Genomic DNA, 14,577 nt, shown 5'->3' with positions numbered 1-14,577 from the left:
GGTTAAAGTTAAAAGGAAAATTATGAATATTTTCATGAGTGAATGTCTTGAATTAATGTTCTCCTCACTGTTAAGAAGGGTAACAGAGGCTTATGTCAGTGTATTTATCTGTGTGATAACCCGGGTCCAGCACTTGTTTTGTCTGCTGTGTTTCTAAATATCAGTTAGAAAATATATTCAAAGAGAACTTGATTTCCACTGACTGCATAATAAATGGACATATGCTAAACATAATTACATATTTTAATGCATTAAAATGCAAGAATGATTCGGATTATTACAGCAAAGCTCAGTGAAGAGCTGTGGTAAATATCTATGTGAATTACTCGAGATTTAATTGCACCGTTAAAGGCACGTGTGTTCGTATTGTAACAGTGTAATCTGGTTTTGGAAGAACTTGCACAAAGATAGCAAGTAATTGTAAGCTTTCCGTAACTACAGTGTAGCAGCACTATGATATCCCTGTTCTTGTGGGAAGTTAGTGCTTTCAAAAGGTAAATATATAGGAAAGGGTTTCTTTGGTTTCCTGAATTAAGCAGGAAATAATGTAGGGCGTAAATAACAACCTGAAAAACACTGTTCTAAATTGTTCAGTCCTTTTTTGCATGGATTGAACTGGGAAGACTGATGTTTGGAAATGATGCAGTTGGCAACTGCACTGAAGAGAACCTGGTGACTGCGAAGCCTCTGGGTGTGGGGTTATCACAATGTAGAGAGGAATTTGAGCTTGAGGCTATGTGGGATACAGAGAGCTTCAGTGTTAGCCTTCTGAAGAGAGATACTTTAAGCCAAATCCAGCCAATAGCTGACAAAAATATTTCAAAATGTCCTTTTCTATGTACATGGTACAAAACAAACAAAAGCCATTTTGTTGTAGTTCTGCATTTTAGTACTATGCCACTACACCATAAAATAAGCAAAAGGGGCTTTGTTTCTACATTCTTTCTTCTTTAAAAACCCATTCAAGGTCATGGTTTGAATAGAAAAGTAATTGGATTTGAGACACCATATGTTGTGGGATGCTTCTGACATCCCTAATGAATGTTACATGGTGCTGTTCTTCCACAGAAGTGGTGATATTAGCATTGGAATGACTGTTGACATGAAAACTTTCAGTAAGAGAAAGATCTTGAAGTCAGTCTTGTCTGACTTTTCTTACTTTCATTTCATCATGATAAAATACCCACTCCTGAAATGCAAAGGGGTTGCTCCCCCTGCTAGGCTCCAGCCTGTCACAATCACTCACTAAACTTTACTACCTTTTCACAATACCTTCTGATTCACAGTGACAAATCCTAGCCTAGAAAAGCAACCAACTTCCATTGCTGGGTGTCTCTTGTTAGTCATTTCACAAGATTTATGGAGCTGCTTGCAGAGAACCTTATTCCTATGCTCTGTTTTGTAAATCAAATAAAGGTAAATCCTCTTAAAAGAAAATATATCTTTAAGACTGTAAAGTTTGGGGAAGTTTCTTTGCTTTGTGCTTGTATCTTTCAATTTTTTTTTTGCTTTGAGAAGCATGAAAATGATACCAAATATGTCCCCTTCTTCCTGTACAGTCTACCTTAGAAGATCCTTTATGTAAGGAACCTTAATATCATTTTTCATAGGACATATTCTTCTCTTGAATGCCTCAAGCAACTGTCATTAACTTGTGAAAATTTATTATAAAACTGCAAGTAAACAACAAATATGAGGAAAAAGAACTTGATGCTATAATTTTGAGGTGTTAAAATTGAAGAAGTAATAAAACTATATAAAAAAACACAGCCATGCAAACAAATATAATAATAAAGCAAGCTGCTACAGCTTAAACAATATAACCTCATTCTTGCCTCCTAGATAGTTGTTTCCTTTCTCATCCATTTTACATGGGTAGCGAGATCAGTTCTTTCCAAATCTCAGTGCAACACCAAGTAGGTGTAAATAGAGCTCAAACAGGTTTGTTGTGGCTGAATGCAGGCTCTCTGAACTTGAGCTAGGTCCTGGATTTCCCATGTCTGTTGCTTACATGGTTGTGTGTGCTGCTTGTGAATGAAAATCATCCCTCAAAATTGAATATATGGTCTATACTATCGCAGAAACACTTCTGTGCTGGAAAACAAACTTGGTATGTGCATATAAACACTGTGACAGAGGTAAGGAGGGCCAAGCTACGTTGCTTGTCCCTAATATCTGTTTTAGGTGTGCACAGCAGGACAGGCTACTAGTAATTAGCTCATGTATTTTCTTTTCTGATCTAGCTGATATTGAGACTTGTGATGAAAACTAGCATGGATGCATTGAGGCAGGGAAACAAAAGGCATGTCACGTATTCCTAGTGTTGTGCCTTGGCAATAGCAGTGGGTGTATCTGCTGTTTTGCTTGAGTTGTAGTGTAGCAATGTAATGAATCACAGCAGCACATCCATATATCAGCTTCTGGATGTGTTTCTGCGGGCCATGCAGTCATGCTGCTGGAGACCTGTTCACTTTCTGGCTTGCAGCTTTGGTCACTGCTCTGTGCAGATGAGCCTCCTGTGAAACGTAACTCATACAAAAGCACAACCACCAGCCAGTTGCAAGGGCAGGCTGGTAGCTTGCCATGGAATGATTCTCAATCCTTACTCAGAAAACTGAGCTTGTAATTTGCCCTTAGTGTGAAGGTGGCCACTGTTTGCATGTGCAGTGGAAATCCAGACAGGGCTGTAACTGCTTTATGAGCCAGCCTCTAAAGGACAAATACTCTTTAAACAGAGGATGAGAAAACAGGGCTCTAAATGGCTAGTGAGAAAAAATATCCCTGCCCTGGGAATAATTATCTTGCTGTGCATGGAAAGTATGTGGGTATAGAAGAAGCTGAAAGGCTCACTAATAAACTAAAGAGCTGGCTGAGCAAGAATGACACAGGAAGGGAATGGAGGCAGATGGGCTCTGAGCTGAAAGCCAACACCAGGGCTGTACACTCCCAAATGCCATTGCATTTCATGTGTTGCCCTGCCTGGCACAGTGTGATGAAAAAACAGAGACAGAGTTGAAGGACAGATCTTTAGTAGAAAGAACCTCATTATTGGAAGACTTGGTGAATTTCACCTGCTTTATTTTACTCTTTCGCGGCTCTGTCAGCCCACCAAAGGGCAGAGCTGCACTGATGTCAGCCCAGGTCAGTTAGAGTCCCTACAGAAACCTTACTTTAGGGTGATAACAACTACCTCCTCTGGCATTTCCCTGCTTACAGGAAAGTATGTCCCCTATGAAGAATTTCTCTCTATTTGTAAGGCAAGCGACATGGCAGGAGGTGGGGGAAAAGTAAATCCCCAAAGTTGAAGGCTGGAATAATTCTGCACCTATTTCATCATTTGTTCTGAATTATGCTGGGATTTGAGGCATTTAAGAGCCAAAGTCCTGTTGGTCTATGAGTTGGACCAGGTGACTCAAGATCTCAGAAAGAGGTGTTTGCTTTATTATCTTCACATGCTTTAAGGAGAAGGCCACATTGGGCAATCGGACATCAGTGCTTACAGTACAGCAGAGTTTCGGTGACTTAGTTTTTGTCACAAGCATTTCAACTGGACATCTGTGGTGGAGGAATGTGGACAACACTTGGGTGAAATGTTTGTCAATGGACTTCCATTTCTGTAAAGCTTTCTGCAGCTCACAGAACAGATATAGATAAATGTTTAGTGAATGAGGCCTATCATGGCAAAACTTTGACATGAATGTCTGGAAATGTCACTATTATTCAGATAGCTGTCAAGTTTTAAATTATGCCTGAGAGAAGGCAGAAAGCTGAAATAGTCAGAAAAACAACACAAAGGTGGAACAAAAATAGCAGGAACAAACCTTAAACTATCTGAAATGTGGAGTGTTCTGAATCCTGGCACTTGGGAGAAGTTTGGAGGTGAGGCACCTTCAGCAGCCCATTCTATGCGCCTTATAAGATACAACCCTGATGCAGGTGAGTCAGGGTGCAACAATCGTATTTACAGTGGTTCATAATTAAGCCCTTCATGATTTGTGCTTTGATTGCTCTCTCCTTCCTCAGTTAATCCTACCATCACTGTAATAAAAGCAAGGTCTTCTTTGCCCGTGGGACATACAGATGAAGTTCAAAGTAGCCTCAACTTAAGCATAGGTGTGCAGCAGGACAGTAAATGATGCAGACTCTGATTTCTTTGTAGAGCCCTGAAGTCAGGTTCACAAAATCAGCCAACACAGCACCAAGGAGGTACATCCAGAGTGGCAGTCAAGGAATCGGGAAGCACATTGTGAGTGTGACTCAGAACTGCTTTCCCTTGGTCAAGCAAACCCGCTACCCTTGTGCGTTTGAACATACGCCCTGGATGCAAATCACAGGATGTATTGGAAAATGAGATCTCTTTGCTGGGTGTTGACTGCCCCTCTGTGTGGGGAACAGCCACCCAAGGCTGAAGTTCACGGCCTTAACCTTCATTCTGGGGCAACTATTGTATTTGCAGCTGTAACTTAGCTCCCCTTGGATTTACATTTGACTCTTTGTTCCCTTCCAGGGTGGGAGCATCTACCTAAATGCATAAACTGTGTATATTTTTCTTGCTATTTTTCTAATACTTCTAAGGAATTTTTGCTCTATTTAAATACTAAGGGTTATTTTCCTGTCCTTGGAAGACTTATTATCCCATCTTTCATTTTCTCTGCTGAGTATGTGTTTGACACATCTTTAGTTATTAGAATAGAAGCCTGACACTGTAGGAAACAGCAAATGTTTGCCTGCATTAGTTTCACATTATAAATGGTTCTTGTTCTCTACCGTGCAAGCAGGCTCCTTGAATAATTTCACGGTATGCTGGTGAGAGCTGCAGCAAGCTATTTGCTAATAAATCAACATTTCTTACAGCAAACTCTCTCCGGTTTGTCAGCTGCTAGAGCTAGGGAATAAAATCTAATAAAAAAATCAAAACATGGAGCAGTTATGGCTGAACTCCCTGAAAAATACGTGTTGTTTTGAGTACAGGATCCAAACAGCTGGGATTTTTTGGGTAGCGTCCAGTACTAGAGCTTTGAGATGTACAGCAGAACATGCAAAATGTCTTCTTGCTGTATTTCTCCTATTTGCAGTAAGATATACTGACCAGTTACAGTTCTCCGGTCAGTTCTTTCTGATTAACTTAAAGGAAAAAATGAGCTACTGTACTTTGAATACTGCTTGAAACAGAGGCTTTTGAAGTACTCTAAATTTTGCTTTTCTCTTGCTTTTTGTCATCAAATGAGCTTGGTACTCAAATAAGTTTGGTACCTGGTTTGATATCACAGTCTTAACTGTGATAACACAAGATCAAATCTGAGCATTTCCTCCCAGTTGTTATAATCATGGCATGGCAACCTCGTCCCTCCCTGTGGTGGTGATTGCTCATTACTGAGTGTTGTGAGGTTTATATTCCCTGCCAGGCAGCTCATGCCTACACTAAGCCTTATCACAAGCAAAGAATCTCACTCATGATCTGAATGTCTTGGGCAGGGGGGTGTTATTGAGGCCACAAATTCAGCTCTTACTACAAAGTACTGAGCTCCATGTGCAATCAGACTTGTGGTGAGCACTGTGGACACAAAGCGCTAAGGTTGGAGGGATTACACTGTGCACGTGTTGCTGTACTGCACAGACTTGCAACACAGGAGATTGTGCCAGCTGCTTGATACTGAGTCTTTATCTTTTTGCTTAAAGGCTTTGTGATAAGGCAGGGCTTGCTTTGGATGCTTGGTGTCTCTTGACACAAATACATGTGCCTGATCTGAAAAACTGGGGCTAGATGTCTAGATTTGAGGAATGTGCAAGATATTTAATTCTAAGCTTTCGTTTGGTCTATTTCTCCTGTAATCTGTTATTAAAATAACCCCCTAAACAAATCATGGTGAGATGGCATCGATTAGCTTACAAAGAAAGAGTTGGAAATGTATTTGCAGTGCCTCATAATTGCTTCATTTCTCTATTTGTAGGGCTTCTGTATTGCAGCCTCACCTAATCCAAAGCACAGTGTGATTCCTTCCTTGGACTAGTCCCTCCTATCATATCTCTCCCTCCTCTTAAATCCCTTCAATCAGTTTTCGGTAAAATAGAAAATAGGTTTTATTACTTACTTAAACATTTTATATTGGAGGCCTGGCTTATCTTCCCTGCCTTCTGCCACTGACAAACCTGGATCAACAACTGCCAGGTATTTGTCCAAAAACATAGATTGAAACATTTTGGGTTTTATGCTCTCAGTAACTTTACATACTTAATCCTAGAAGAAGCTTCAAAAACCCCAAACCACCCAAACAAGCAACTGAAAGAATCCTAACACCAGAAGCTGAAAAGTTACAGATTGCTATGGCAACTCAAAAATACTAAATGTGTGACTTGTGTTGTTTTTCAGTTTTTATCAGCTTGGCAAATCTGTGGTGATGATTTTGCTTTATTTCAGCTGCACAATTTGACAATATTAATCCACAGTGTAATACTCAGGGTGCCATTTCTGTGCTTGTGTGGTGGCTTTTTCAGATCCCTGCACAGCATTAAGCTGGTATGTGGAAGTCATTTGAAATGCTCAAAATGAAATACCTCAAGGATCAGGTATTATTTGTGCTAATAGCATCCTGGGCCAGGGTCATCAGCCCCGAACCCTGCTACAGACAGCGCAGCCGCTGTGTGTCAGCCCATCCTGGCCAGCCTCCACTCTTCAACTAGTGTTTTCCCTGCAGCTTTCACTGGGCAATTGAACTGCTAATGACAGCTTCAGGTTCCTTCCACATTTCCATCTGCATCCATTTACCTACTTTGAGAGTCTTCTCAATGCCATCTCATGCATATTTTCACTGTGCTGGTATCTTTTTATGTGTCAGATGAGGTCACACAAGTTGCAGTCTTTCAAAACTGCTGTCTGCAGCATAGACTCAAGAGTTTGCTGTCTGATGTCACCTGCACTGTCCTCTTCAGCCAGAGATGAAATGATGCATGTGTTACATTGAGGCTGGTTGACCTGCAGTATCTGTAACTTCCTGACAGTGGTTCAGTTCCCTTTCACTTCTTGTAATGCCTGGTTTTCCATTTGGTACAAACAAATCATTGGTCAGGCATAGTACTTCACAGCTTCATCTTATTTTCTGTGAACTCCAACATGTTACGTGTTATAAAGTGAGCATCAGGAATGGAATAGCATGAGGTCTGCCTCCTCTCCAGATTAAAAAAAGAAGAAAACAAATCCCTTAATATGCAAGAAGATCAAACATGTGCAATGTGAACTTCTTAAACACATTTATTGAGTTCTTGACAGTAACCAAACACAGTGAATGACCATTATAAACAAGAAAAAAGGCATTCGCTTTTACTTGGTCAGCTCCTGCTTTATCTGTAAAGAAAAGATATCCCTTTCCACCACCAGTTTCCAGGATTGAGTTGGTTTGTCTTGGTAATGGATTCAGCAGGGGAAATGGCAATTTTAAACTGAGATAGGTTTCAAATGCTTTCTGCTTCTGAGCCCAGCTCCTGTTAATGAGGGACCATAAAGTGGAGTTAAAGTTATACTGGCTTTGAGTGCATTTCCAATGGCCATTAACTCACTTAAATTGGCTGCAAACAAATAAATCCAGTAAAAAAATAAAAGGGGGAAATAAAAAAAGAAAAAATACTGCAACAAATAATGCAGCCACAAATAGTAGAGGCTTATTATTTGAGAAAGGAACAGAATAAATCATAGCAAGTTTACTAAATGAATTTGTTAAACACATTTATTGAGTTGTTAATAGTAACCAACACAACGTATGACCTGTTGTAAAATGAGAAACAGAAAATGGATCAATTCTGATTTTGGCAAATCCTACTACAGATATGTGACAGAGGGAAATAGTTCCATTTCCTTTATATTCTGCAGTGATATATTTACAATACTTATCTCTGCCTCTTTTGAAATGAAATTAACAGAAAGTTCATAACCCAGAAATAAGTTTCCTCTATGGTTGTCTTGTTCTGTCTTGTCAGTATCCATTAATGATAGTGAAATGAGAGCTTCCAAGGATTACTTGGCACACAGAACACAACTCCACTTTGATGCTGTACCGAGCCACCTTTTTTCATTCTTTTTTTTTAATCATTTTTTATTTTTTTTTTTAATTTGAGGAAGGGGGGAAAAGAGGAAGAATTTCCTATGTACAAAGGCTGCAAAGTCTTTTCCTTGTGGAGCTAAATTAGTTCAGGAGAATTGTAATCACATTTACTGTAATACTGTCTTTGTCTTTTTTTTTTTTACTTTTTTTTTTTTTAGTTTTTTTATTTGCCACCAATCATATGTATGAATTTTGAGTTGAGTTCCCAGCATGGCAGCTCTTTTCCTACAGCACGTTACCAGTGCTGTCCGAACCCAAAGAGAGTGAGGTTGGGTGCATTCTAGATTATGTCAATTCACAGTAGTAGCATTCCACTGAGGTTATGGGTTCTGCCTGCTTTGTCTTTCTTACTTGAGGAGCCATTCGTTTACTGAAAGGAAAGAGAAACAAAACAAAACCGATTATGCTTTATCAAATAGGGAACTGGTTGGATTTAACACTGTATTAGGCACTTAAAATGTCTTGAAAAAGCCAGGAGGTTTCTCTTTCTGGAAGAGAATTAACTCTGTTTCTTTGAAGTAGTACAACTCAGTCACCAGCCTTATTGCTGAAGATGTGCTTTATCTTCCACCCTTTAGTAGTTCTCCTTTATACCTGTAATGTTATTGGTAAGAAAGCACTTTTACACCATTATTGCAGGCAATAGAGCTGTGTGGGCATAGGCTAGAAGAGGCGTAAGACACATTACAGCTCAGCTGCAAGCCCTGGCTGTGGCAGTTTAGGACTCACCAGCAAGTGTCTGCGTTTTGGCTTATAACACCCATTGCATAATACAACACTTTGCAATTTGGGTGTTTGTTATGGTGGTGCATCCCCAAAGTGAAATTTATTCTTTTGAGACCTTCAAGATTAACTCATCCCCCTTTTTCTTTCAAAGGTAGAAGTTAAATGCACTTGGTAAAGTGAAAAGACTTTAAAATGAGGGTAGAAAACTGAAGGACTGCCCCTGTCTCCTTTTAAAAAAAATTAGATATTCCAGACTGTGTTTTGTCATGCTTTTCCTGCATGTTCCTGGGCAAGTTTCCTCATCCACTTCAAATATGTAACGTCTGATTCATACCATTAGTCCCCCCGATCTGGAGTTACATCTGTTTTTATTTGTATGTATTACTACGTGCTTGTCTTTCTCAAAGAAAAGAGCTCAGTGTAAGCATAGAAAGGATTATTCTGCAGGTAGAACGTACCTCTATACTGTAGTTTCTGTGCTCTATTGTTTGGGCAATCTTTTCCCTGTAAACTAAAGTTGATATTGGTTCGGATACATCGATTGTTGAGGGGCTGGACTGGTCTGAAATTGTCACTCATGCTCAGAAATATCTGTGATGGCTGATTCTGGCTTAGCAGTCGTAAAGAATGCATCTGTACAAAATAGAGAACAAGGTTATTTAGTGCTAGGCTTTCCTGTAAGTAAACAACATACAACACTATAAAATAGACTTAATAAATGAAAGTAAAACACAATTTCAGTGGTTTGTAATCAGAGGTGGGTTGAAAGAGTTAACTTGATTTGATGTAAAACCATTCCCTCTGTGGTCCTGTTTCTGAGCCCCATTTTAAACCAAAGTAACTACTTGTGTGTGAAGCAAATGAAAATGGTATGAGGTGTCCTTGGCTGACCAGGGAACAAATGGAATTCCCAGCACTGGATGTCAGCAGCTTGTGCAGAGAAAATGAACTTGATGAATAACAAGAGCTAATTTCCTAAGTTTTGCAGCTATTAGTGTAGCTTTCAGTTGAGAAGACACAGGTTTGGATGATGGTACTCAAGAACCAGGTACAGGCAGTCAGGATGGAAAAGATAACTGACAGCCATGCTGCTGAAGTCATGAAATTAATGATGTAAAAAGTGAAATCCTCTCTCCATTGACAGATCTGTCTTGATGTTGTCTGTGCTGTGTCTATAATGTTCTGACGGTAGACTCTGGCCTTCTGGTGAGATGGTTTTACAGATCATCCAGGATTGTCAGTGTGCCCAGCACTGGCTGGGTGGGCACTACAAGCAGACAGCCCTGGTTCTTAGGATGACTATGCAACTGTGCTGAAAGCATGTTAACTGGTTCAAATCAACCAAAACCTTTCTAACTTTGTATAGGAAACTGGAGAGTGGAAAATAAAAAGCTGCAGCTTGTAAATCAGAAACCTTAAAAATATTTTGGTTTAAAAAGATAAAAATAAAGCATTTTCCATATCAGTGTACAATTAAAGAGGTTTTGTTGTGGCATTTAATGCTTAAATGGGACATTCCAGTAGCTGGGGTTTACATACCAGCTTCCATGGACAGCCTGAGCTGTACGTTACTTTTTCAGTCTGAGCACACAATGTAATTAGTAAGTAATCCACGAAATCAATTTGCAGCAGTAATAATGGAGAATGTAACTCACCAGTAAAGCATGACAAGGAGTAAGTATCATGAGATTATAACTCACAGGTACTAGCATAGATGTTAGAAATATTCTAATTCTTGCTTTGTACTTTAATGTTGTAACTAAAAATGTAGCTTGCAGGAAAATGTTTGGGTCCCCTGCTTGATAAGTTCAGAATGTACAGCATGTCTGTGCTCAGCTGTGTCATTCTCCCAAATTACCCATTTAGGAAGGAAACACAGTGCTTTCTCTGTGTCAAGACAAAATTGGACAGAAGGAGTATCACAAAGATAAAACATCTCTCAGTCTTCTCATTTACAATGTCAACATGATTTTAAATCCCAAAGTAATACTTAGGGTTGTTTTATCATTCCTCGTTTCATTTTTTTGGACCAGCTTGCTTCCGCTGCATGCCCAGGACAGGCAGATGCTGCTTCAAGTATTCCTTTGGGATTCTAGTTCAGTTCACAGTTCTGTAGGCAACTCACTGATGGAAGCTCTGGAGAAGACTGAAGTTGGTGCTAAATTTGTTGTTTTCTGATGTTAGGCCTTGAATTGCAAGGAAGTCAGGCAGAATGGTCATCTCTACCACTTTTTCACTGGTGTGTGAAGGACAATGGTGTGTCCTCAGTGGCATTAATTTTGACTATGAAATAGACAGTGGTTTCTTTTGCATAATTTATCCTGTTCCTTTCTAATAGAGGCTTCAATCTGTCAAGCTGATTTTTCTGAAGATATTTGCAGTATCTGTCCTGTCATCTTATTCTATTCCAGAAAACCCTACCTGATTTATTTTCAAGAAGGCCCCATATGTTGGATCTCTGTCCCATTACTGTGCTATTGACTGGTATTAAGAAGTGTCATTCACAATTTGCCTGTTTCTTTCTGGCCTAAAAATGGCCTTTGTCATACTTAATCACCCCAGTTATTTTTGTACAACACTGCTATACTTGCTTTAGAATCCCCCTGTGCTTATTCACAGAATCATAGAATAATTCAGTTTGGAAGAGACTGCTGAAGACCATTTGGTTCAAACCCTCACTGAAAGTAGGCCCCACCTCGATGTGTGTGTGTGTGTGTGTGTGTGTGTGTGTATTTTGGCAAGAAGCTCTTCAGTGCTTTTGCAAACTATATAAATTTCAGGCAGTGGTTTAATAAAAGGCTGAGTCTAATTTTGCATGTAAAACTACAAGTATTTATCTTTATTCTTTTGTAGCTATACTAATTTGAGTAACTTTTAAATTATTCTTACCTGCATCCTTGTTATGTAGACAGGTTTGTTCATGATTATCCAGCTTGCTGTTTCATAGCAGGGTGGAATTGTCATTGACCCATCGTACGTAATGAAACTAGAAGTCTCTGGATAAAGTTCCTCAATATTAAGCCCCTGTAGTAAGTATGCATCATCTGGAGGATGAGGAAGAAAAACAACTGAGATAAAACAGTAGCTTCACAAAAAAAATATCCCACCCTTTTAGTGTATGGTCCTTACCCCTGAACGTTATAACGTGTTTTACTGAAATGTGAGGCGTAACGAATGTACGTTTCTGAATGCTCCAGCAGTTTGGACAAGAACAACTAACATCAATTCATTAACCCCTGCGTTGAGTTCTACTCTTAGATGCCCATACACACCTTCTGTCAGTTTAGCACAAACATTTGCAGTGAAACTCTGAATCCCATTTAAGAACTGGAGTCAAAAGCTGCTTGAAGTTGCTGTTATTTAGATGGAGCAGCCTTTGGAGAATGTGGACTTACCATATTTTGGAGCGATTAACAACTTTTGCTCAACAAAGCCTTGGGAAGGCCAAAGTGTTAAAACTTAACTGCCCTTCTACCACAGGAGGAAGTTAAGGTTAATGCATGGTAATAAAGCTGCTCAGTGAAGCTTGCTGGCTTTCATGTGCACAGTGGGGGTGGATGCAGTTCAAACTCACTCAGAATGAGAAAATCGGGGTGGAAGAGTATGCTGGAAAGCAGCTTACTAGGGTCTCGCTTTTGGAATTAATGAGCTATCCTTTTGCACCAGAATTCGCTCTGTGGGCGTGTACAAAAATATAATGAGATATAACTATATATCTTTCAAAATGCATCAAAGTTCCTCAGCCTTTTCTACTCTTTGTGCACTATTTCCCTGGTGTAATTCTGGCCCTACAATATTTCTGGCAGTGCTGTCAAAACTGGAGCTCAGATTTTCCTGCCAAATCTTAGGCTGTAGGATTTACTTAATAGGAAATATTCTATAACACACCCCCTTCTTATATGCTACTGCTGTCATGTATCTTGGAGAAAGCTGGGCTGTTTGTGAGCTGTAATGTGAAAACTCTTTGCATGCTTTCACTTGCATGTAATGTGTTCAGTATGGATCATCTGCAGAGTGAGTGCTAAAATGTGGGCAAGGAAAAATGCATATTTAGGTGTGTTTATCCTCTCAGTACACAAGATAAATTGGCATTGACTGTAATGGAAGGCAAGGAAGATAGTGCAAATAAACCAGAGGCTATTCCTTGGACTCAAGTAAAATGTTGAAAGTGCATCTTTTATGTCAGCGTCAAGAATTTAGGCATTTCAGTTGGATTCTGTTTTTCATGTACCGTTTGCTGTAAGTTTATAAAGTTGTGGGTTTTCTTAATTTCTTTTTTATTCTTTCAAAGCAAATGTGACTTTTTATTTTAGCGTAGTGCAGTCAACATGATCTAGGTGTCTGGGGTAGCAATATGAGTGGCTAAAGCATCAGCTGAAGTGTAACATTCATACCACACTGATCAGTGCTTTACAGTTATTTCATATTCTAAATGTTATTCTACAAAATATAATGTAGGCATGTCCTTTCATGTCTGTGAGAAATGTAGCCTTCTGCCATGTTCCTGCACTTCAAGCCAGGGTTATTGCCATGCATTTACGTGGTTCCTCAAGCAGAGGGGAAAGTACTATTATTGTCTTGTGATAAACAGGCTGACTGTCACCTGTTTATCATGCTCAGCCTTCACTGGTCCTGGGGTATGGAGTCTTTCTAAAGCCACAATTTTGCAGGCAAAGTGCAAAACCGTTGCCCTAATATTAGAGTCTAAATGCTGTTAAATTTTAACAGCTCGTGCTGACTGAATACACCTGTGTCCTATTCATTAAAACATTATTTGTAGTGCAGCAGTAATTTTGCTAGGTTACATGAGAAAAGAATGAATGCATTTTTTGAAGCCAGTGCCTGTTTCCAATGAGTCATCACACATTTTTTCCCTTTCCCACATGAACATCCTGTTCGTTATTTATGAACCACAGAGAGTGGTGTGTTAGCTCCAAATGGCATGGAGTCAGTCAGAATAGACACTTTCAACCTCTAAGGACTGAATCTGCTTTCACATCCATACTGAGTCTGGCTGGGCTAAAATGATTTAAATAAGGTGGAAGTTACCTTGAAATGTTTACTAGGAGATGGAAAGCTAACTAAGGATTAATACAGATGAGGGGTAGTGATGAGATATATATCATATTTTGTGTGTACCACATTCTAGTTGACTAATTTGTATTCAGAACAGTGCATGGGTTATTACAATAGGACAACTTATCAAATGGAAGATACAGATATACTGCTGGCATTAGTGGAGGCAATCATGGGGGTTTGGAGTTGCCTCAACTGCTTTAATAGACAGAATAATTCATTATTTTGAGATGGGCTTCTAACTTTTGTCTGTGGATTTACAGTCTTTAGTAATTCCCAGAACATAATGCTCCAGGGGTGGAATATGGCATGTAACAGTGTGGGACAGGGACCTACTTACTCAGGCAAGTCTGACATATGCCAGTGATCTTAAGATCAGGAGAGATGCTCTCCACAGCCCTACTGAGCTTCAGATTAACTGCTTAAGTTACCTTGCTTGCATATTGAGGACCTACAAAATGGGCAACCACCTCCCCCTCCAGCAGCCAGCAGCAAAATATCTCCAAACCTGGTTCATTTTCTCTGTCTTCACTTGAAATGTTTAAGGAGAGACAGCGAATTAAAATCTCAGTTGTGATTAATGGGAAACTGGAGGAAAGTATCACTTCAGGGAAAGGGGAAAATAGTAGTGAATGAAATGATGAAAGAGTTTGGTCAAGTAAAAGCAGTATTTTTCCAT

General features: G+C 39.5%; 1 protein-coding gene and 1 long non-coding RNA gene across 2 annotated transcripts in view; one reads left to right on the top strand and one right to left on the bottom strand.

Moving 5' to 3' along the window:
- The window catches only part of LOC133224936 (uncharacterized), a 179,093-nt gene that overhangs the window by 62,680 nt on the left and 101,836 nt on the right, over positions 1 to 14,577 (top strand). The window lies entirely within an intron of this gene.
- CA10 (carbonic anhydrase 10) overlaps positions 7,232 to 14,577 on the bottom strand; it is a 189,145-nt gene continuing 181,799 nt past the window's right edge. Inside the window, exons 7-9 of the mRNA XM_061376890.1 lie at positions 11,712 to 11,866; positions 9,281 to 9,455; positions 7,232 to 8,466 (exon numbers count right to left, since the gene is read on the bottom strand). Of these exons, the coding sequence (XP_061232874.1) occupies positions 8,444 to 8,466; positions 9,281 to 9,455; positions 11,712 to 11,866 (353 nt within the window). The 3' untranslated portion in view covers positions 7,232 to 8,443. The remainder of the gene's footprint in view (positions 8,467 to 9,280; positions 9,456 to 11,711; positions 11,867 to 14,577) is intronic.

Source organism: Neopsephotus bourkii, unplaced genomic scaffold (assembly GCF_033783945.1).
Source record: "Neopsephotus bourkii isolate Nb327-2 ecotype Australia unplaced genomic scaffold, CSIRO-AGI_Nbou_v1 NB_1749, whole genome shotgun sequence".
In the NCBI taxonomy this organism is placed as follows: domain Eukaryota; kingdom Metazoa; phylum Chordata; class Aves; order Psittaciformes; family Psittacidae; genus Neopsephotus; species Neopsephotus bourkii.
Note: the sequence above shows the minus strand (reverse complement) of the source record. Positions and strands in the feature narration are given on the sequence as shown.